General features: G+C 52.0%; 1 protein-coding gene across 2 annotated transcripts; it reads left to right on the top strand.

The window, feature by feature from the left end:
- Positions 1–120: 120 nt before the first annotated feature.
- TRAIP (TRAF interacting protein) lies at positions 121–20,794 on the top strand. Of its 2 annotated transcripts, XM_055806418.1 has the most exons (16): positions 148–319; positions 1,354–1,387; positions 1,466–1,523; positions 2,757–2,840; positions 6,987–7,026; positions 9,635–9,762; positions 12,477–12,571; positions 13,181–13,294; positions 14,237–14,324; positions 15,909–15,998; positions 16,215–16,303; positions 17,045–17,200; positions 17,401–17,449; positions 17,988–18,113; positions 18,664–18,714; positions 19,532–20,794. In XM_055806418.1, exons 1-16 carry the CDS (start codon positions 268–270, stop codon positions 19,658–19,660), a joined length of 1,383 nt encoding a protein of 460 aa, XP_055662393.1. In that variant the 5' UTR covers positions 148–267; the 3' UTR covers positions 19,661–20,794. The 2 variants fall into 2 exon arrangements, with proteins under 2 accessions (XP_055662392.1, XP_055662393.1); XM_055806417.1 differs by lacking the exon at positions 1,354–1,387 and having other exon boundaries at positions 121–319.
- Positions 20,795–22,550: the final 1,756 nt, after the last annotated feature.

Raw genomic sequence — 22,550 nt, 5'->3', positions numbered from 1 at the left:
GCTCCAGGGTACACGGGCGCGGCGAGCGGGGGGAGCCGGGGGCCTGTCCCCGCCCTCGCGCGCAGGACACGCCCCCTCAGGCTCCGCCCCCGGCCGTGGAGCGGGGCCGCGCTAGCCCCGTGAGGTCACTTCCGGGCCGCGCCGGAAGCAGCGGGCGCGCGGCTGGCTTTGAATCGGCCAGCGCCGCGCGGCTGGTCCGCTACCGGCGCCGAGGCCCCGCCATGCCTATCCGGGCCCTGTGCACCATCTGCTCCGACTTCTTCGACAATGAGCGGGACGTGGCGGCCGTGCCGTGCGGGCACACCTTCCACTGCGCCTGGTGAGCGGCCCGTTCCGCGGAGACCCCGCTGTGGCGGCGCCCCCTGAGGGTCTTTGGCTGCTCGCTGCGCGCCCGCTGCCTCCGCCCCCGCCCGGCTCGGTCTCCCTGCGGCCGGCGGGGGCCCTGCCCACCTTGGCAGTCGTAGCGGCGGCAGTTCCGCTCAGCGGGGCGTCGGAGGTACCCGCGAAGCTGCTGCGGGAGCCTCGGCTGCGTTGTCGCTGCTCTGCCGGTGGCCTCCTTTCTCCGGGAGGGCCGGTGCCAGCAGATCGCTCCCACACAGGGTGTTTATCTGGAGGGAGCAGTGTGAGATTGCGGCTGAAGCCTCCCAGGCAATTTCATGCTTTTGCTGGAACCGCTTTGCAAGTGTTTGTGTTGGAAGGAAACGATTCTTCTCAGGAAATAAATTCTGCATGTGGGGAGGGAGCGGGCATTTGCTTTTGTGGCCAACTAACTTGGACAGGGACCACAGCTCGCAGGTGTGTCGGTCACCTCTTAACCAGCAGCTTGGGCTGACTCTGCTCTAACAGCCAGCAGAGGAGGGAGAACTTCCAAAGGTTATCTGCCAGCTCCAGATTGTTACCCTGCTCCAAAAATAAACTGTTTGAAGTGTGACGTGATGGCTTGGTTGCAGAATGTGTTAGTAGCTCTCCCGGGGAGCCCGACAGGCTTGCATTCGTCATCTCGGAGCAGAGACTGGCCTGGTCTCCCGTGCTCCACGGATGCGTGTTCAGTGTTAGTGGCGCCCTTTGAAGCTGACCAAACTGGGGATCTCTCAGCTGTTGTTATCCTGATATAGCGGCTCTTGTGCTGAGTCCTCTGCTGTGGTTCTGTTCACTCCTGAGAAGCTACAGTTGTTCAAAGGCTCTCTCCCAGGGAGATCTGAGCTCTGTAAAAACTCTGCCCTGGTAAAGATGAGCTCACATGCTAAATTCAGCTGGGAATTGTCTCAGAGAGGAAGGTAGAGCGCACATGCTGGAACACAGCGTTCCCATTAACTGCACCTCTGGACTAAATGTTTGCATTTCTGTTTTTAGTTTGTAAGAAGGAGTCACATCCTGCTGTCCTCTGGTGAGTTGGGGGGTGGTCCCTGGGAGTAGTACTCCTGGATTTTAAAGATTTACTGTACATTTTCCTTTCCTTTCTTAGTCTCATCCAGTGGTTTGACACAGCACCGAGCCGGACTTGCCCACAGTGCAGAATCCAGGTAAAACCGTCACCTACGTACACCTCTCTATTTCTGCCCTTCTGTAGCATGATGCTTTGGAAATGGCACTGAGGATCTGTGGCCTAGGTCTGTGGTGATACGAGGGAAAGGCTCATGGTATGAAGCAGGGAGATCTTTCTGTCACTTGAGGCTCTCCCCAAAGGCTTAGAGGGTGAATTGCTTTCAGCCACCCTTCTGATCAGAGGGGTGGTCCGACAATGCCCTGCTGCTCTCTGTGTTCTGGGTTTTCATGGCTTTTTTTTTAGGCTGAGTAAGTATTGGCATAATGATAGAAAAGGCTGCAATGGGTTAGTTGGGACATAACTTGTTTCTAAAGTACTCTGCTGCTTGCTGTCAGGTAAACAGCCCATTCTGCTGTACGTGGTCACATAATTGAGTCCTTGCTTTGAAGCCCTCGGCCCTTTGTTGAGAAAAGCAAAGGCTGGGGAGGGAAGGAAGGATGGATGTGTTCTGCTTCTGAGACAGGAAGCCAAGGCTTGGGGGTCCAGTGGCTTAATCGGGAGCTGAAGTTCTTTGAAGTCCCATGTATCACCAGCCTTGATGCTGCCGCTGGGTCTTGGTGTGTAGTGGCTGCAGGAGATGTTGCCTCACACTCAAATGTAGGTTTTTACCCAGCTGCAGATTGGGCTTGTTCTGTGTTTGTGCTTCTTTCTTCCTCTCAGGGTCTTGGCCCTTGTTCCTTCTCTGACTTGTTGATTCCCTCTGTTCTTCACTGCCTCTTACATCTCTGGGTTACCATGGAGTTATCGCGAAATAACATCTTATGTAGCAGTAACCATGCAATTAGCTGGTGTCATGACTGTATATAATACTTAAAACACAAAGCTGTAACTGCATGGGGGAGGTGTGGAGAGCTATCAAATTCAATTACAGCACCTTCTGCCTGCAGAAAGCAGCACGTACTTCTGTCTTAGGATTTGGCATCATGTTAGCTCAGCGTCAGCTGCTTGGGCCTTAGCTGCCAGAGAACAGACTGCGCTTGATTCAGAAATGCCTGAATCTTTCTGCTCTGGCTCAGGAGCCTGGCTAGAGTCGCGCTTCCAAAACTGAGTGGGGGGTCTGCTGCTGTGCTGATGAGCCAAAGCAGAGCATCGTCACTAATGACATCAAGCACTGATCTGACTTGCCTTTCACGGCCTGGCATCTGTCTTCCATGTATCTGTTGTATTTCCATATCTGTGCCCATCAACCTCTTCTGTCTCCTGTGTTTAGGTCAGCAAAAGACACATCATCAATAAGCTGTATTTTGATGTTGCCCTGGAGGAGCAGACAGCACTGGATGCAGAGACCTTGCAGGTAATTTGACTGGTGGTTCTTCCATGGTGTGATGCTTCAGCATCTTGGAAGTGTGGCCTGGGCTGCCCAGTCCTCTGCTAACAGCTGCTTCCTTGAGCTGGTGCTCGCTGTGCTGTGCTCATCTTTCAGACCTGAAGCACGTAAGTGTCTCTTGCCTCTCTCTGTTCTCCCTCTTGGCCCTTATCTAGTCTGCTCTTTTGTAAGGAAGTTTCCACGCGGTGGTTTAGAGTTCCCCCTGACCAGATCTCGGGTGGTGGGTTGAGAAGCCGCCTCTACTTCACTGCTCTTCCTTTTGGTTCTCACCTTACCTGGAAACCTCCTGAAGCAGCATCAAATAAAAATCCAACTGCTGCTTCTCCCTTGGGTCTTGAAGCCCTGAGGATGAGGTTACAGACTTTTGCCAAAAGGTAGGAGAAGGAAAAATCCCAAACACAGCGATTTGCTGCTGGTGTCTGGGCCGCAGCTGTGTGTGAGCCCTGCTAGCCCCTCTGGAAAGAAGGGGATTTTAGGGGAAGTGCCACCTCCTCACTTCTGTGCAGGTAGGTTTGTTTGCCCAGACTGTAAGGAAATGGGGCAAGGTGGTGCGAAGTCATGGTTCCCCAAGGGATATTAGGCAAGGGACTGCCTGAAGCTGCACCAACAGTGATGAGGCTGGGTTGCTGACGGGGGATCCTGGCTGGCGCTGGGGTGCTGGGTGATGATCTCCAAGTGCCACCCTTAGGTGTGGAGAACTGGGGGTGAGAAGGGATGCTGGCAGAGTGGCTGTTCCATGTTCTCCTTTGTTTAGTGTGGAGGAAGTATGGCTCCTTCTGTCTTGGGAGTTACCTCTTTCCAAAAAAAAAAAAGTAATGTTTGACCTTGGTATAATGGGACGCTTGTACCCTCTTGTGTTTAGAATCAGCATGTGCAGCAATTACCATAATTAGCAGTTGCCATGACAATGCTATATGTGTATCATATGTTTTTAAAATAAAGCCAGACTATAATGTCAGCAGTACTGTAATTCTTGAAGACCACTGATAAAGAAACTGAAGGCCGAAGTATGTGTGCTGAGGAAATGAAAAAGCATCTCTGGGCACTTGAGGCTGTGTGCCGTAGAAGCAAAGCAATGGCTTGGAGCAGATAAACATTGCCTTTAGTACATATTCAGATCTGTTCTCACAAGTGTAAATAGATGAGTGACTCAGAAATGGGTTGACTGGAGAAAAGTGCCCTGGAAAAGCTTTCTATTCCCTCACCCCCACCCCAGGATCTGAGATGGGTTGCCCCAGCCTTTCACTCCAGGCAGGCTGTGCTGAAGAACTGCTTGCTTGTTCCTGCACAACAAGCTTGATGGTAATTCATCATGCTCCTACAAAGTTTGTTGTGTGGCTGTCTGAGCAACACCTAGCGCTGAGTGAGCAGCTTTGCTAACGAGAGTGCTGAATTCATTGCCTAGTGGGAAAGAACCAAGTTATTTTCTGGGTAGATTGGCATGGTTGGTTTGTACAGGTATTTACTGCCACATGCACTGATCCAGGTTGCTGCTGGGCTGATGCTGGTTTGTCACCAGTTCCTTGTGTGCTGCCCATGCCTTCTGGAGGACATGGGCACCTTAAGAAGATGGTTGACCATCATGAGTGGGATTTAATGTCCCTCTAGACTGGAGTCCTGTCTGTGGTGGGGTACCTGATTCTGGCCTGGGCAGCAGTTCAGCAAAGCAAACTCATGGAGGGCCATCCCTAAATGCTTTAGAGGCTGAGAAAAGAACTGCTGGCATACTCTGCCTGAAGTGGTTTCACCTGAAAAAGCCCCCAAATGCAGGGTTTGTTGCCTGTCTCTGAGAGCCTGGGTGTAGAGTGGTGCTTGGCTTTGTAATCAACTGGTGATGTATCTGTGCAGCCTGCGGATGTCCTGAAATCAGCATTTGGCCTTTTGCCATGAAAAGGTGGTACTGGAGCAAGGGAGTGTGCTTCAATGTGCTAGAAAGCACGGTGTGTAGCTGTGGTCCACTTGTCTTGCAGAGACAAGGTTGGGATGCTCTTCTGAGAACCAGTCTTATGCACTGAGTTGTAAGCGGTCAGAAGAGCTCCCTCGTAATCTGAAACCTCTTTCTGTTGCAGAATTATCCAAATTAACTTTTGGATAACAGTTGTCTTTGGTGCTATTCCTCACTCTTGCTTCTGCTCTGAAATGTTTACGGTCAAAGGAGTGCTGGGGCTGCTTTGCTTCCCACCGCCGGGCATCAGTTTTACTGCAATACTGGAAGGAACTTGGTTCTCTGGAGTAGCTGCAGACCGCAGGCTGAATGCTGTGACATGTCCAAGTGTTTCTGGGTTATGAGCCTGGGTTTATCCTGTATTGCTCTTAAAGATGGTCCTCGGTGATCGGGACAGTCTCTGTGTAGCTGTTCCCAGACCAGGAAAAGTTTGAGTTTTGGGATGTAACACCTTGGTGAGGCTGCCTGGAATGTGACGCTTCCAGTTGCTTGTGATGTATGGGGGGCAGAGAGCCCTGCTTCCAAAGGAAACTAGGAGGCTTTGGCTTGCTCAGCTCGGTGAAGAGGCAGGAGGAGGATGATTCCTGCCTGTAAACCTGCTGGGGAGGGTAGAAACCTGGGAGGACAGCTGTCTGTTTGTTGTCAGGATATACTCATTTGATCTTGGAAAAACGTGGTCTTGTAAGTCAGGCTGGCAGCAAGAGCAGAGCTTCTATCAGTAGACTGAAAATTGGGAGCAGCCTTTAGGAGCTGTGGTGGAGGATGAGGGATTTCAGATTAAGCTGGTGAATGAGGTAATGTTACATAGCTGCCCACAGTAGCCCGGGATTTCTTTGCTATCATGCTAATTAGTACATCTTGTGAGCTCATTAATCGTTCCTGAATAGGACTCTGAGGAAGCTACTCCAGAACAGTTCCTGCAGCAGAGTTAATTCCATGTCAACCCTCCAGCTGTTGTGCCCTTGGGGCCAAATGCAAGTCAGCTCTGCCAAGCTTTGCGTTTAGTCCCTTTTGCTTACCAAGCTTTACATCCCATATTCTCTTTCCTGCCTTTATTGTTACTAGCGGAGCTTTGCTCTGGTCCTGTCAGATCCGTGGTCACTGGTAGTGCTATTCTCAGCTCAGATTTGCATGTAGCATTCCGAGTTGCACAGATTTGTGTGCTCTGCTTCAGTACTGTGCTGGCATTTTATTGTGGTTTTATTCCACTGCAGTTCCTGCCTGACTTGTTATGTGCTTTCCTCTGCAGTTCTGTAACACAGCTTTTTAAGTCATCTTCTGTTGACTCTTTCCGATATATATTTCTCTGTCTTGCTGTGTTAAAAAAGAATAAAATATATATAGATAGACTCTCTTTGGAGCCTCTCTACATTTCCTTTGGCTATTTGCCAGTGCTCATAAGTCATATCACTTCATTATCTATAATTTAAACTATGGGGCATTTGCTGCCTCTTTTTGATCTTCTTTCTGATCCTTAATGAAGGCCTTCGAAACATTTGATGTTCCTCGGGCCCTTGTGGCACCCAGGAGTCATTATGCACCCTCAGTTTGGTATGGTATGGACTGGTTTATCGGTGATCTGTTTATGGCCATTTGACTGAGCTGTTAGCTCGTATCAGCATCCTGAACTGCAGTGACTTCAGTGGCTGTCAGAATGCTGCTGGTGGCTTTTGATTGTATGCTTGCTTACCTTTTCAGGTATTTTGGGCATGCCATCCTGTCTCCCACCTGCACCCAATTAAAGTTCACTTCAGTTCAACGCAACTCTCAATCCAGTTAGTCTGGCAGCATCCCTGCCTTATTGCCTTGTTTAGGTAAAACATTATAAAAATTGTTCCCGTCTGATTTCCTGTGTTTCCCTGAGAGCCTTCCAAAATTATTCAGCTAAAACAAGATGACTGACAGTGTGAGAAACACAAGGTTGACAAGGCTAAGATGAAACTGCGATCTTCTCTTCTCCTCCTAAAGAATGCCAGTTGGAGGTGCTCTTTGCGTTCCCTGCGATGGTACTTGCTTGTAGCTTGGGGACTGCTGTTACCGTGCCCCCTTCTTAGCACCTGGCTCGTGCAAATGTCCTGCTGAGAAACCTCTTGGGTCCTATTAAGTTCTGGTGGTGAAAGCTCCTCTGCAGGGCATTTTCTAATTGGATTTTCTGTGTTGTGTTTCAGAATGAACTGGACAAGGTGAAGGCTCAGCTCTCCATGAAAGGTGAGTTCCAGCTGCCCACGAGGGATCTGCCTGTGCTAAGTGGCTTGCCCAGCCCTGAGGAGCCCCTGTGTGCAGAGCCCACCCCTCTCTGAAGCTGAGGGCATGGTGCAGGCCGCACACTGTTTAGGTGGAGCAGCTACTTCAGAGCTTTTTCTGAGGTGAGAGCTGTACAAAGCTTGGATGACAGCCAGAGTCCGCGGCCTGGTCCATCTCTGCCATCACTGGGGAGCTCGCTGCGAGTTTAGAGGCATATATGCAATTTTTTTTGCCCCTCTTCCTAATCACAAGAATTGTAGCACAGCTATATCTGGAGCAGGCTTGCTGATAGCAGAACCCTTGGTTTGCTCACTGGGAAACTCACAGCTGCATATGGCAAAGGCTTGTTCTCTGTAACAGCTGAGGGGGTAAAAGTGATGCCCAAAGCAGCAGTGGGAAGGCTTTGGATTTGTTTGGCTGTTGCAGTGCCACATGTGTGGTGCGAAGAGCAGACAGAGTTCAGTGTGTGCACTTCCATTTTCCCATCTTTAATTTTAGAGGATGTTTGAGGGAGGCAGGAAAAGCAAAAGCCCTGGAGACTTGTCGATGGGTTTTAAGCATCGTCTGTAGGCAGCCTGTCATCAGAACATGAGTCATGAGCAGCAAAAGGAAAATGTCAGTCTGAGTGACAGAAATCCAAAGACACACTAGCAGAAGGAGGAAAAAAAAAAAATCTTTAAAGAATGCTGGGGGCTCACCCACGCCCTGAGAGTTGTCTTTCCTCTGCCTTCCTTGCGTGCACGAGACAGACATGAATAGCCAGTAGATTGAGGATTCAGTCCTTAGCCTGAGAGCAGAACTGGATGGTCTGCACGTCTCTATTCTGAGGCCTGTTCTCTTGCCAGCTTGGTTGAGTTTAGTGGCTTGGTAGAGAGCCAGATCTTCTGGGGAAGGTGGCTGGGATTCTTGCTAGAATGTTATCCAAGAAAAACTGCTCGAAGGCCTGCTCATAATCTCGGCTTCTGGTGAGTAGAGGTTGGATTCGACATTCCCTGTCCCATTCTCTTTTCATATTGGAAATAAGAAGCTCCTTCCCACCTCCTGCCTCTTTTGCTGTGGGCACTCTGCTCTCTGGTGGTTCTTGTGTATAAATTCTTCACTTAAAGATGTGCTCTGTGCTGTGTGCTGTAGAGGAGCTGCGTAATTGCCAGTTTCTGATCAGCTTGCAAATGGCTCTAGAGGTGCTGAGCTCCAAGCAGACCCAGCAGGCACTGTGGGAGGCACTCTGAATGAGCTGAAAACTCATTCCTGCAGCATGGGGAGGTTTGACTCCTGCCATCTGCCTCTGGGCAGCTGGGAACGGAGGAGGGGGAAGCCCTAGCTCTTTTGGTGGATGTGGAGTCCCTGCAAATGCAGGGGAGTGTCTCCAGGCTGTGCTATCTCTGGTGAGGAAGGGTTTTCAGATCAATGGAGAAAAAATGCTTTGCTAAGAAAGAAGTGTTTCCCTAGCCACCTGCGTGCTGCTGGGATATGTTCCTCTCTCCTTCCCCAGTCCCACGTGGCTCTCTTGCTGTCTGATCAAGCAGTGAAGTTGCACTGCAGGTCATGCTTCCATGGGATGTGGTGGCACAATTTGAAACTGGGTTGCTTGCAAGGAGAAGCAGCTTTTTGGAGAGGCAGTGACTGGCTCTCCACTCTTGCCAGGCTGGAGCCGCGGATGATGTTAGCAAAGACAGAAGACGAAGAGCTGAAGACTCCACCCTACTTTGGGCAGGGTTAGACAGAGGAGTTGTTGCTTTCTCTCATTGCCCAACTGCTTTGAGCTTTCCGGTGATGCTGGCTGTTCCCTGCTTAGGTCTGTCAGCTACTGACGGTGGTTGCTTTGTGAGCTATTCTTTCCTTGTCTTGATGAAACAAATTGAAATACAGTTTTGTTTTCCACCACCTTCTCTCTCTCGTGGTCAGAGGCATGTGCTTTTTCCCTAGATTGCCTGCCTGGGGAGGGGCAGTAGGACTCAAAGGTTTTGTGACTTTTTGCAGAAAGTAGGCACTCCGGGGAATCTACTTAAGCTGTTGCATGTCCTGTGAAGTACCCAGTGCTGAGCAGAGCTCTGCTTTACTGCTTCTTGCCCTTTGACGTAGTTGCCGTGGTAGGGTGGGTGCGGCAACATGGTGGACTGCTGTACAGAGCTGCCCAATGGCCCTTAAAGGGCTTTGTGGCACGTAAAGCTCCATGTGGAGAGGGTGGGCTCAGGGCTCTGCTCTTTAGCTCTGTGACAGCTTGGTGTAACTCAAAAGAAATGTTTTCCTTGTGTAAGCCTGGCTTTGAGAGCACGCAAGAGTTAAGATGTATCAGCTTAATGCTAGCAGGGCTGGCACTGGAAAGCTATTTAAAGGGAACTTTTATCTTTAGTAAGGAAAATCTTGAAGCCTGCTGACACTGGGAGAAGCAATTGCTCAGTACAGACCCTGGTGCAGGCAGCACTTAGGGAAATGGCTCTCTACTGGAATGGCCAGCTCCTAGCAGCCTGGAGCCTGAGACTGCAAGCAGTCTCTGTTGTGCTCCTGCTGCTGTGGGGCAGCTGCAGTCTGGGTTACTGGGCTGTGACCTTTTTCTCTTTTTCTTTTCCAGAGAAAGAAAAGCGGGAATGCCAGGCTGTTGTGAATGGGCTGAGGGAGACTCTGGATATACGCAATGCCACAATAGAGTCGCTCCAGAAGGTGCTGGGAGAGACAGAAATGCTGTGCTCCTCTCTCAAGGTACCTTTCCTGTCCCCGGCAGGACTTCAGCACTAACCATTGCACAGTCATGTTAGGTTTTTTTGGAGATCTCTGCAGGCCCTGCTAATAAAGAGATTGTGCTGGTGGGATTTTTGGATCTAGTGCCTCAAGACACGTGTCTCCTTGATCCCTGAATGACAGGAGGGCAGCGGAACTGGGCTTTCATTTTGATTTTATTAATCCAAAGCAAGTAGTGTTGCTGGTCTTGGGGTCCTGAGTGCTCTCCACCCAGGGGTGGTTCAGAGGCCTAAAAGCCAAGCCTGGGGTTTGCATAAAGTGGCGATGTGCTCAAAGCAGAGGTGGCCATGGTGTGGGAGAGATGCCAGCCCAGCCTGGGAGATGCTGGCTGAGCCTTGCTAATGAAGTGGCAGTGCTGATCATAAAGGTAGCAGCATGAACAGAGTGAGGGAACCGGCCCCAGTGCCCCATTGCTGAAACACTGGCTCCCTGTGGTAGAATGTTCTTCTGAAATGGATTTAGGCCAGGCGGGATTCAAGGAAAATTAGCTTCTTAGTTTGATTGGAGGAGAAATCAAACTGAAATACATGGAGGGGGAGTTGCAGCTGAGTGGGATTTGATCCAGCTAACTCTCCTGCCTCTGTTCTGTTGCCAGGGCTTTCCTTCAGTTAGGTTAGTAATGTGTGAAGTCCAGGGATCAAATATTCCTGTTGTGTTTCAGCATGCAGTGACTCAGTGTCTAGTCATGTACTCTGCGTAAACAGCAAATGGAAGAGAGTAATGGTAGGAGCCCCTTTGTTGGGATGTCTTGTAGTGAGTGTAGCGACTTCACCTTGGTGCTGGGCTGGACAGTCTCTGCTGTGTGAAGGTGATGTGCCTGTCACAAGAAGGTGGGGTTGTGACCTGCAGGCTGAAAGGCAGGGTAGGGTCAACTGCCCTTCCCAAGATCTCCACCCCTTGGAGTATGGGTCTGACCCAATAGCCTAAACTGCACCATGTTCCTTGACCTGCAAGGCCAAGTGGCCCAGGGAGAGCTTGCAGATGGGTCACGGGGTTGTCTTGTTCTGTGCCACCTGTATGCAGCTGGGAGGAACCAGTCTGGGAGGTCTGCCTGGCCCTAGCAATGTGGTGCTGTCACAGGGCAGAAGGACGGATACAGTACGGAATTAATGCCAGACAGGCCTTGCTGTGAGCCAGCACAACTTTTTTTGTTTTTGACTGTGGGATTATATCTAATCTGCCTGGGTGTAAAGGCAGCCAGGGTCTGGGCCATGTCAGAGATGATCCTGGGTATACCAGTAGCAGGATACTTAATGATGCTGCTTACTTCTGCAGAAACAGTTGTGACAGTGGAAGCTAGTTCTTGCTGCTCAACTTGACATCTCTGTGCTTGGCTTTCCTGCCTTGGCAGCTCAGGAGGAGGCTCTGTGTTTATCTTGCCTGTTGCAAAACTCTCTGTGTATGCTTAAGTCCTTTTAATGAAAGCTGGGTAGGGCTGGAGGATTAGGGTCCTGGAGGTATCTCTTCTGTGGTGTACAGGGTTTCCCAGCTGAATGCCAAGCACTGTCTTATACTGCATCATTAAATACTAAAGCACTAAACTTCTGCAGTGGAAATACAGGCTTAACTAACTGTGACGCAGGTCAAGCCCACAGGCTGCGAGCCGTTCCTGTCTTCTGCTAGCACTGTCAGCTGTGGCTGAACCTTCGCGTGAGAGTCTGCTGCCATTTCAGGCTGGCTGAGGCTGGGGACTCTGCTCCAACCTGGCACAGAACACCGCTTTGGGGATCTGAAGTGGAGAAAGCTCTGGTTAGGAACAGCCGAAGATGGGCTCTGCTTAAGAGTAACATGTGAGCCTGCAACACTGTCCCTCTGCAAAGTTGCAGCAGTTTCACAGCTGTTTGGTTTCTGTGGCAGGAAGCAGATAAAATCCTTAACTTCTGTGTGGAAGGGAGCTTTACAAGGCGATGGTTTTTGCCAGGACTCTCCCTGGAGTCAGCATCATGCTGAAACCAGGCCTAGAGCTTTTTGAGGGCGCTGTGTGAGGTGCCCAGGCACACACAAACCTAGACAATGCAGGTGTGTTGGAACAATGCTTAATTCAGGCTAGCTTTCCCCTATCCCCTGCCACACTGCAGAGCTGTGCTTTTTCCAGCTCTCTGTTACTGCTGCCTGCTACTGGAAAGCCTGGAAAGGTGATGGCTGCGATAGGTTTGCAGCCTCTCCAGGCAGGTGAGAGAAGTGCCTGAGTGGGTGTTCGGTCTGGCTGAGGTCTCCCAGAAGAGACCCACTCTGCATTCCTATTTACGCTTTAAGCAGCTCATGGCAAGGAGAGCTGGGAGGCTGAAGCAAAGGGATCAGCTGTGCAGGGAGGAGAAAGCAATAGCAAGGTTTGCTTGCTGTGGTCTCCTTTGCTTTTGAAAAACAAATTGTCGCTGTGCAGGGGATATTGCGCAGCCCCACAAACACTCCCAGCAGAAAGGAGGCTACGATGCAGTTTCAGTGCCAGACTTGTTGTGCCGTTAGCCCTGAGACCCTGCTGCGCTTGCAAGGAGCAGACCTAGGGGTGCAGCAGGGAGGGAGCTAAACTCTCCATAATCCTGGGCTGCTGAGGTGGTGATAGCATTAAGAACCAGTGTATGCTCCCAGCTGCCCGCAGTGCGCATAAGCCAGGATGTTTCACTAACAATCCCTGGAGCCTTCCTAACAGTCTGTGTGCGCTTGCTTCTCTGCAGAAGCAGATGAAATTCCTGGAGCAGCAGCAGGAGGATAACAGAAGTTCAAAGGAAGAGGCCCGCCGTCTGCGAAACAAGCTGAGAACCATGGAGCGGTGAGATCCGAGGCTTTCCCTGGGCTTTGTAAGCTGGGCATGCAGCCTCTCCCCTCCTTGGGGCGGGGGTCCTGCTGTGCCTGCTGGAGCATCCACCTCCACATGCTGGGTCATCTTACCCCATAAGGCTGGAAACTGCTGCATTAGCAGGCCTGCCGTTGCCTGTCTGTACTCTTGCCCCTGCTGTGCTTCCAGGTGGGTGCTCTCGCCAGACAGCAACAAGGCATGGTACTGTGCAGACTGGCCTTACCTCTAGTGCTCTGAGCATGGTGCATGCCAGTCCTGTTACTGGAGGGTGCTGGGGCAGAACCCCAGCCCAGGAGTGCAGTCAGCCACAGGGCTGTAGGGCCCAAGAGCTGGGGCCTCAACCCTTTGTGCAGTACGTGTGTACCGCTGCCCCTTCTCTAGTGTGTCCGTATAGTGCTGCTGTCCCTAGCAAAAAGTTCTGCTTGTGGTGGGGCAGTTGTCTCTTTCCCCCGTGACATCTGGAGTGCCCACAGCAGGAGCTTGGGCTGCACTGGCTCCTTGGGGGGGAAGCAGGGCTCCGGTCTCTTTCTCAGCTCTGTTTGTGACTCATGAGCAGAGGGTACTTTTGGTTTTTTTGTGCAGGATTGAGCTGTTGCTTCAGAGCCAGCGCCCTGAAGTGGAGGAGATGATCAGAGAGATGGGAGTCGGGCAAGCAGCCGTGGAACAGCTTGCAATCTACTGTGTCTCACTGAAAAAGTAGGTGCTGCAGGCTTGACACAGCTGGCCTGTGCTGCCCTGGGTGGGCCCAGGGAGAATCTTCTGCAAATACTGGTGGACACACAGGTTCTGCAGGGCTCTCGCCACCTATTTGGGCCTCCACTGAGTTTTGACTGACGGATCCTGGGGACCTAGATTGGAGCCTGTCACACTGAACTGTTCCTGTTGTCACTGTAGTGACATGCATGTCACCATGGGAACTGTCTCCAGAGTTGTCAGTGCACTTATGAGGTGATGACTATTATTCCCTCCGTTCCCCTCTCGCACCTGAGGGGAAATGGGTGGATGAGGGGCTCTGGGTCGCACCCTCTGCTGCATTGCACTGTGCAGCTGTGGCCTCAAGTGCTCTCTGGCAAGGCAAATCTGCCGTGCTGCCCTCCCCTACCTGGAAATCCATCTGGTCCTGCTGGGCAAAACCACAGATTTTTTGGGTCTGGTCTGATGGCAGCTGAATAATTGCAGCTTTGATACAAAGCTGTAATGAGGCAAGTGTCCCTGTGGTGTAATTGGGAATGAATGTGCGTGGCCAATAATGTGAAATCTCTGAAAAGTCACTTAAAGCAAAGTCCCCCATTTGCTGCCAGCATGCAGGCTGCTCTGTTGTCTGTCTGTCTCTTCCACTGGCAACTGAAATGTCTCTGGACTTGGTTTCCATTTTGCTGGTGACATCTGTGCAGGCCCTGGTCTCCAGCATGGTATCCCATGCAGCCTTTTTTCTCCCCTGCGGTGTAGCGGTATGTTTGACGCGCTGTTGGTCAGTGTTGGTGCACTCAGCTCTGCTCCCTAACGGGCGTTGTGTCTCCTGGGTTTTCTCTGGTGGCTCTGCAGTTGCAGAGCTTCAAATTAAGGGTCTTGGCTTGTCTCTGAGAAGTTCTAGCTCAATCCCCTCATAAACAGCATGACTCTTTCATCTCTTTGCAGGGAATATGAAAACTTGAAGGAGGCTCGGAAGATCTCTAGTGAGATGACAGAGAAGCTGAAGAAGGAGCTGTTTTCTGTCAATAACAAGGTTAAGGGGGAGTGTGAGTTGTGCCAGGGTGATGTCTGGTCTGTAGATCCCTGTCAATAACTGTGGACCAAGCCTTCTGTGGTGATCTCCTTCACTACCTGAGTGGTGCAGGTTGTGTGGAAGTGTCAGGCTGGGGTTTCTAGGTCAGGGTGTGATGCTGCAGTGAGTGAGCAGCTCCTGGGCTGTTGTCAGGAGTGCATTGTCTGGGGACACTGGTGGGGCAGCATGTGCAGAGCCAGCCAGAGTTTGGCAGGGAGCCTGGAGTGGAAGGCAGCAGCACGCAGGTGCTATGCTGCTTCCACTGGGTTCTGAAAGCAGCACTTCATCCTGCCACGCTGCTGAGCACTTGGTGACAGCCTCTCCTGCTGCAGAATCTGGCCCCTAGGAAAGTTGGGAAGGGGCTTGGAGCCAGTAGCAGTTGAGCAGGGCTTAGCCTTAGCTTGGCATGGCCACAGTCGCACCCAGCCATGTGCCTTCAGCCAACTGAACTGGGCCAGGGCTCCCACATGATGCTGTGCCCAGGCAGAAGTTCCCAAAGTGTGGTGAGGACACACAGGTGGCTCTGCACAGAGCCTGCCTAGGCTGGTCCTGGCCTGGCACAGGGCTGGGAGCTGCTGGCATGTCTCTCTTGCTATGCTCCCCCTGCTCCAGGCCTGGCTGGGGTCTGTTGGCTGAGGTCAGGAGTTGATTTCTGTCAGTTCTGGTAGCAAGTTCCCATGAAAAGCGTGTGTGTGTAGCCTTGCTCTCCAAGGCACAGGTGCTCCCTGGGGCATCCCCACATCTAAGCTCACAAAGTGAGAGACTGCGGGTGGATTGGTGGATCTGGCCTATTTTTGTTACTGGGACATACATACCTGTTGTGGTCCTCTCAAATGGAGAAGGAGGTTCTGCTGTGTTGCTCCCTCAGGAAGTTAACCCCCTATGTGAAGTGCTGCTGCTGGAATCGGGCTGCTCCTGGCTGAGTCAGTGCCAAGCTGCAGTCACCAGCTTGGGTCAGGAGGGTGCGAGTCAGTGCACTTGGCTCTGGGCTTGGCTGATGAGAGCTGACTGTACCGACACACTGTGGGCTGGCCCGGGCTCCTGAGCCCACAAAAGTCTCTGATGTGGTAGCAGTCCACTTCTCAACCCCTGCTCCTGGCATGCTTCCCTGTTGAATCAGGCTTAATCAGCCTTGTCCATGTGCCAGTATTGCTGATGCACAACCATCCTCCAGCCTGTGGTTTGTAATTCCCATGCTCTGGTGTGTCCGAATTACTCTGCAGTAATTCAGAATGCGGCCACCAAGCGTTAGAGCAGGGAAGAGCTGTCGCCATCAGGCGAAAATGCTCGGGAAATGCTGTAAGAAGGTTTGTGTTGGGCAAGCAGCCCTGGAGATCCCTCTGCAGGCAGCTTGAAGAAATGGGTAGGCATTCTGCTGCTCTGATACGGGAGAGGTTGATCAGACTGCCACAGGAAAGTTGAGCCCATAAACAGGGGAAGCAGCATGTGCTGCAGAGCACGCTGCTCTCACAGGGGATCTGCAGTCTCCCTTACCTACGTGTTGTAACCAGCAATCTTCTGTTTTGGGGGGGGGTTATTCTACAGTTGCAGAAAACATTTTCAGAGTTGGACAAGACAAAAGACGAGTTAAAAAGCACCCAGAAGGATCTGAAGAATGCAGACAAGGAGATCTTGGTGAGAATATCATTCCTCAGTCTGCAGTAACTGGCAGCTGGCCATGGCCTGCAGCTGCAAAGCCAGGTGTTATGCTGGCTTTTGCTCAGTGACTAGGTTACCCAGCCCACCTTACCTCTCATTTGCTCCACCTGATGCAGAATTACGGAAAAAGGGCAAAGTATCTGCTACTGAATCTTTCCTTTTCTCACTGTCTGCTTTTCCTTTTCCCTCCAGAGTTTGAAGAAGAAGATAGACATCCTGCAGGATACTCTGAAGGTCCCATCCGTAACCAGAGAGACACTCAGTCGACTAGTCTTTGAAAGGTTAGTGAAGTGCATCCTTGGGTACAGGCCAAGGATGGGAGATGGCAGGTCCAAAGGTTTGACAGTTTAGTTAGCTGGGGAAGCAGAGACGTGCTACTCTGGCAGGGACGTTTTGCAAGTTGACCCCTATTTTGGTGTTTTTTCTTGTTGCTGACAAGGTGGTGTTTCATTTAACTGGAAAAAGTGTGCGTTTTGGAGGGTTTGGGTCAGGACGGGGTGGAAGAATGGGCTAGGTTTTGATGAACTCTTTGTTGCTATGTCCTGCCAGTGAAATATCCCTAAAGCTGCTCTTCTGGTTGCCGCAGAGTTGGCCTTCCAGTGAGCGTGCCCTGGTGTGCAGGGACTGGAGATCTTACCCAGGCAGAGGAACTTTGCCTGAAAAATGGCATCTCTTACATTTTTGTTTTAGGCTGTTTCTTATGAGGAGCCTGTGCTATTATCCCAGTACAGTAAGCTGCGTTGTGTACACAGAGCAGCAGTACGCCAGTGTGTTTCCCTGGGCTCTCGGTGCTGCTGTTATAGCACAGTCCATTTAAGGGTGAACAGGAGTTTGGGACACTGACTATAAATTCTGGGACTCACCTTGTCCTTTCTTTGACTTGTAAGCAGGACGAGGCTCTGATCCTGGTCCTGCTGCTGTCTTTCAACTCAAGTAGTGTAGCATGCAGCTCTGTCTTCCTCCTGTCTGCTGGGTGGCAGGCACTGGTGTCCTGGTGGCTGATGCTTTACATGGCCTTGCAGCCCCGCTCCCGTGGAACTGCAACAGCCGAAGCTCCATTGCCCAGCCAACAGCGATGAGATCGATCTAGATGCTACTTTTGATGTGGACACCCCTGAACACCAGCCCTGCAGATCTCTCTTCAACCCTGCAAAAAGGCAGAAGCTGGATAAAAAGCCGTGAGTTTTCCCTCCTCTTTCTGCTTCTAAAGGAGATCAAAGTCTTGCTGCTTTGGAAGTTGCTGTGTGAGATCAGATAGCTCTCCAGCTGTCTGATGTCGTGCGGCAAGCTTTGTCGTCATTTGCTTGGCCTTGTATGTCCTTGCCAGTGCCACTTGAAGAATAAATCTCTGCTGACTTGCTCCTTGGGCTTCTTACAGGCCTCCTGTGGTAAACCTGGCGAAGAAAGTTCTGAAGAAAACAGTGGAGGTAAAAGGGCTAATCTTGATTTTTCTGTATTGCCTCTTTGACCCTCCTGTTAATAGGCTTGGAGTAAAGGACCCGTTTTCTCCATGTAGGAGACGCTGTGACTGTAGACCGGCCCATCTGTAGAACCACAGTGCATGCTTCAAAGTGCTTTGCTTGTCAGTCTCCTGAAACGCTGTATTGCTGCCTCAGGCCTCTTGGAATTGGGCAGGAGAGGGAGGGTGGGGATCCACATGCTTCTTGCTGATTATCCTGCCTCAGATGTGCTTGGCAAATGCAGTGTGGGGCTGACCACAAGGGCTGTGGGGTCAGCGAAGGGGGCTGTTCTCCCCGCCTCGCTGGGTGCAGTGTCCTGCCTCCCAGGTGCTGTTCCACATGAGCCACACGGGAAGTCTAAAGCTTCTGTTCTTTGGCCTGACATGTGGTGCAGCAGTAACCATTACCCTAAATAGCTGTCTGCATTATTAGTGCTCCCTGTGTGTGGACTAATTTCGGGAGATCATGCTGGTTAAAGGGCTTTTCTCATTATTTTGTGGGACAGAACTGGGAGGATGATCTGGAGGATGATACTTTTAAAGGACTCTTGCCAGCATTCATCAGGAACTCTGTTCCCTCAAAGAAGCCATCTTTGGGTAGCTTGCTGGGTTCCCACAAGAACATGGGCACTGTAAGTATGACTGTCCAGTTGGTGAGCATGTCAAGGGCTGGCACTGCACACCTCTGTCCTGAAGTGACCCTACAGGAGGAAGCAAACAAGGCTTTTACCTTGCCACATAACAGTGTGTTGAAAATAAATCTTGGAGCACAACCTGGCTACTTTCCAGTCCTGCAGAGCTCCAGGGATGACAGATGCTCATTCCCTTCCTGGCAGCAGACTAAATGGCCCTCCATGTCACATTCCTGCACCTCCTTGGAGCTTTGGGTGTTTTTCTTCTATTCCTCTGTCCCGGTGACAAAACCCTAAGCCTTGCTGTGGCTTGGAAGGCTCACCTTAATTCAGAAAGTGCCCAAGACACCCAAACTTTATTAATAACCTTGGGTCTGTCTTTTTCCAAAGGTGATGGCTTAGCACAAGTGCTGAGTGTTTGCAGGTGCTTGTAACCCCTCCCCAGAAGCTGTGGCCTGCAAGGCTCCCCCTTCCCCATAACCAACATGAAGAGAGGTAGCCAAGGCCCTGTGCTGCTGCTGCTGCAGACTCATTTCTTTCTCCCTCCTAGGTGAGGATCGGATATGATGGCTTGGGAGGCAGAACAAAGTTCATACAGCCTGTATCCTTTTACTGCAGCTCACATGGCAGTAGTAATGCCGTGGGGGACCTCACCTCTGTTCCTCCTCTTCAGTCTCAGCCATCCTGGGCAGTCCTGCCCCCCCAGTCAACAAAAAATGAGCTAGGACCCTCAAGGAACCATCAGATTTATCTCTAGCTGACTGAGTAAGTCTGAGCTTAGCAAAGCCATCAAGAACCTGAACTTCTGAGAGCATTATTGGAGACGGCTTATTCAGAGGAGCGTATTGACTAGAAATCTGTACAATGTGCAGGGGCTGCCTGTGCCCTTGGGATCTCTGAGCAGCAACGTGGCACAGCCTCTTCCTGGACTTGTGCTGGCCAGCCCATGCAGCTGAAGCCTTCATTCCTGCGGGATGCTGCTGCTGTGCCGTGTCTGTCCTGGTAGGCAGCCCTGCAGGAGGTGAGGAGCGGCTGGGCTGAGCTCATGCAGCGGGTGGGGGGGCTGCGCTTCCTTTGGTGTTGCTGTGCCCTGGGAGGCTGCAGACTGGCTGCTGTGCCTTTCCCCAACTCTGATATGCTGGGTAGGACCTGAAGATCTAATAGATATGCTTAAATGCTGTTTTGTGTGCAGGGTGGTAGCACAGAAGTGGGAAGCATTCCTTGAGTCGTGAGACAGGAGCATGCCTGAACTGCTGTGAGCAGGGGGCAAAGTCCCGCCTGTCCTGCAGGGAGTTTTTCTTTGGGTACAGGTGTATGGCGGGGTCCCAGGTCTAGTTCAGGCTAGTGTGCGGCAGGTATTGGATCACTTGTGTACCCAGGGCATTGGTCTGTACTTCCCTTGACAGTTTTATTTCCAGACAAACCTGGCAGAAATCCGTCCGTTAGCAGTGAGGAGCAAGAAGAAGGTCTCCAGGCTGGTGTCTGCAGTTCCCTCTGCATCCTCCTCCAGCAGCAGTCAAGCCAGACTGGACAGTTTCCTGCACTGAGCGCCCCTGCCTTCATGGGGGGTAGCAGGGCAGGGTGGCCACAGGGCAGGGCACGCTTGCCCAGACCCTGGCACGAAGCAATGCGCAACCGCTGCTGTGCAGGGGTCTATTATTTGCAAAGCATAGATGCCACGTTCTGGGCGAGATGTTGCCCTGTGGAGAATCCTGGCTTGGCAGCAAGCTGACAGGAGACCAAGCTTGGACTGACTGACCCTCCTCATTTACTCCTCCTTCCTCCTATTTTCAGAGAGAATAAACAGGGGTTTTCTCATCTTTTGGCCTGCTTGGAGCTCTACAGTTGTTGCTGCTGTTGGGTGCTCTGACATAAAGTGGAAGTGCACTTCTTGGATGCAGCTGCAAGCTAGATGTGTGGGAAGACTGTCTGGGACGTCAGTCTGGAGCAAGAACCGGGAGAAGAAACCTGGACCAGCTCTGTGCCTGGTGTAAACAGTTCCAAGAGCTTCCCGGAGCAAGAAGTGTGCAGAGGGCAGAGCAGCGCTGGCCAGTGTTGCTGCGGTGTGGCTGTGTATTCACAGTCAAATTGAAGCCTCCCCTCTGCTGCAGGCGTGCTTGGGCTGGGGAGACCCCCAGGCAAGCCTGGCAGATGTCCTGCCTTGCCCTGGTCTGGGCCATGCAGTCCACTTCATTTTTGCAGACTTGGCACCAAAATTGTTGATCTGGGGAGGAGGGTGTTGGGGGTGACCCCCTGCCCTGCTTTGGAAATGGGGAGATCGGTGTGCTGATGTCCTCTCTGTTCTTGGCAAGTGTTGGAGTGAAACTTGTTTATGAATTTCTGGGTTTTTAAAATGAGATTGTAGGGATTTTTGCTGTGTTTTAACTGGTCTGCTTAGTGACTGGAGGGTTTGGAATGGCCTGAAGTGCTGAAGAATGGCTCCCTTCAGGGGAGGGGGAGGCTGATGGGGCTGAACCTGTCTGGGGTTCTTCAACTTGGAGACATCAGGAGGTCCCCTCTGGCCCCACAACTGTTCAGACTGTAAGGAACAGACTTGGTGAGGTGCTTTGCTGTAGCACTCAGTTTCCTATTTCCAGCCACTTCAGGCTGCAAGCCTCGGTACCTGGACTGGCTAAAAACATGTCTTTGGGGAATAAAATATTGTTGTGCACACTTGTTAATGTGACTGGCTTCTGAGTGTTTTCCTCCCTGTTGCAGCTCAGGGTGGAGTGCTGAGCGTGGGGCGATGGATGTGTCTGACCCGTCTGAGCCCTTGCTGCCAGCTCTTGGGGCACAGGCCCTTTCTAAGCACCACAGGGCTGCAGTGGGGTGAAGCCATGATGAAGGTGATGCCAAACTCCAGGGCGGCGAAGGTAGCAAATGCCAGTGGAGCATGAGCTGTGTCTTTCCTGCATCGCTGCAGAACATCACGGTGGAGGAGCAGGAGAGGAGGGTTCAGGGACTGGGGAACAAGCTTGGGGGGGGGCGGAGGAAGGAGGGGGAACTTAAGCAGAGTTAATGAAGGAGAAGAGAATGGATTGAGCCTTTTACGGACCCTCTTGCATAGTGTCCCTGTCACCTCAAGGTAGGTATACTCCGTGTGTGTGTTTAAAAAAAAAAAAAAAGTGACAGGCTTGCTCTAGATCTCTGTGGCCTGAAGCAAGTTCCGGGAGAGCCTCTTAAGAATGCAGCGGTGAAGATCTGGGGGTGTGGCTCATGAGGGAGGTGGGCATCTGTGTTGTTCTGGAGAGCTGGTGGTGTGCCTGTCTGTAAGGGTAGAGCTGGTCCAGCCTGCAGTAGGGGACTGAGCAGGGCTTTGGGGACCTGCAGAGCCAGGGGACAGTGTGTGTGCGGGTCACTCTCTTCTCCCAGGTGACAAGTGACAGGACAAGAGGAAACAGCCTCAAGTTGCACCAGGGGAGGTTTAGATTGGATATTAGGAAAAATTTCTTCATGGAAAGGGTGGTCAAGATGGGAACAGGCTGCCCGGGGAGGTCGGTGGAGTCACCGTCCCTGGAGGTGTTTAAAAGACACAGAGATGTGGTGCTGAGGAACGTGGTTTAGTGGTGGGCTGGGCACTGCTGGGTTAATGGCTGGCCTTGGTGATCTCAAAGGTCTTTTCCAACCTAAATGATTCCATGATTTGTACCTGATCAAGCCAGTCTGTCCGCTGCTCAGCTCCAGCCTGCCTGCAGAGCTCAGCCCCTGGCCATGGCCCTCCCAGCCCAGCCAGCAGTGCCTGCGGGAACCGAGCTGGCATCTCTCACCTGGCTGCTGCACCTGTTGCTCCCTGTTGCTTTAATCTGATTTCTATTTGAAAAGAAACTCACCCTGGGCCAAAAAGTCCCCCTGCTCTGGCTGCAGTGAGCAAAGGACCTTCATTTTGGTGTCGCTTGGCACTGGCTGTGCCTGCTGCGTGCCTGGGCAGCGTTTTCCACCTGAGCTGCTTGCCAAGGCTTTGGCTGCAGGGCAGGTTTAAGCTGGGGCAGGGCTGGGCACTGCCGGGGTGGGGGCTGCGGCTGGCTGGTGGCTGCCCACCCTCTGCTGGGCTGTGGGTGGGTGGTTTGAGTTTCCTGTGGCTGGGGATGCACACACACCCCAGGAAAAAAAAACCAACAAAACCCCCTAAAATCCTAAAATAGAACTTTCTTTTTTTTTTCCTGTTCCAGCCACCTTGTCAGTCCTGCTCCCCTTCCCCCCCACCCCCCCTCACCCCGCACTCTTCTGCTTTCTCCTGCTGTGGGGGCTGTTTCTGAGCAGGTTCTGCTCTGTGTTACCGCCCCTGCCCCAGGCGCAGACCCTCGCTCCTGCTTGTTGATGGTTTCTGCTCCTTGGAAGCTGCTGCCCCATGTCATGCTTCATGCCGTGGGGTGGCCAGCTGTGGGCTCTGGCCTCGCTCCCCCTTCCTGGGGGCAGAGGTGCTGCCCCCCGGGGCAG

This window comes from Falco peregrinus, chromosome 5 (genome assembly GCF_023634155.1).
Source record: "Falco peregrinus isolate bFalPer1 chromosome 5, bFalPer1.pri, whole genome shotgun sequence".
NCBI classification, from domain to species: Eukaryota; Metazoa; Chordata; class Aves; order Falconiformes; family Falconidae; genus Falco; species Falco peregrinus.
This window is presented reverse-complemented; position numbering and strand designations above follow the sequence as displayed.

Excerpts from the sequence above, each read along its gene's own strand:
- TRAIP (XM_055806417.1), top strand. The coding sequence starts at position 222 with ATGCCTATCCGGGCCCTGTGCACCATCTGCTCCGACTTCTTCGACAAT. Across the intron at positions 320-1,465 it reads CACACCTTCCACTGCGCCTG|TCTCATCCAGTGGTTTGACA; the intron begins GTGAGCGGCCCG and ends TTCCTTTCTTAG. Across the intron at positions 13,295-14,236 it reads TACTGTGTCTCACTGAAAAA|GGAATATGAAAACTTGAAGG; the intron begins GTAGGTGCTGCA and ends ATCTCTTTGCAG.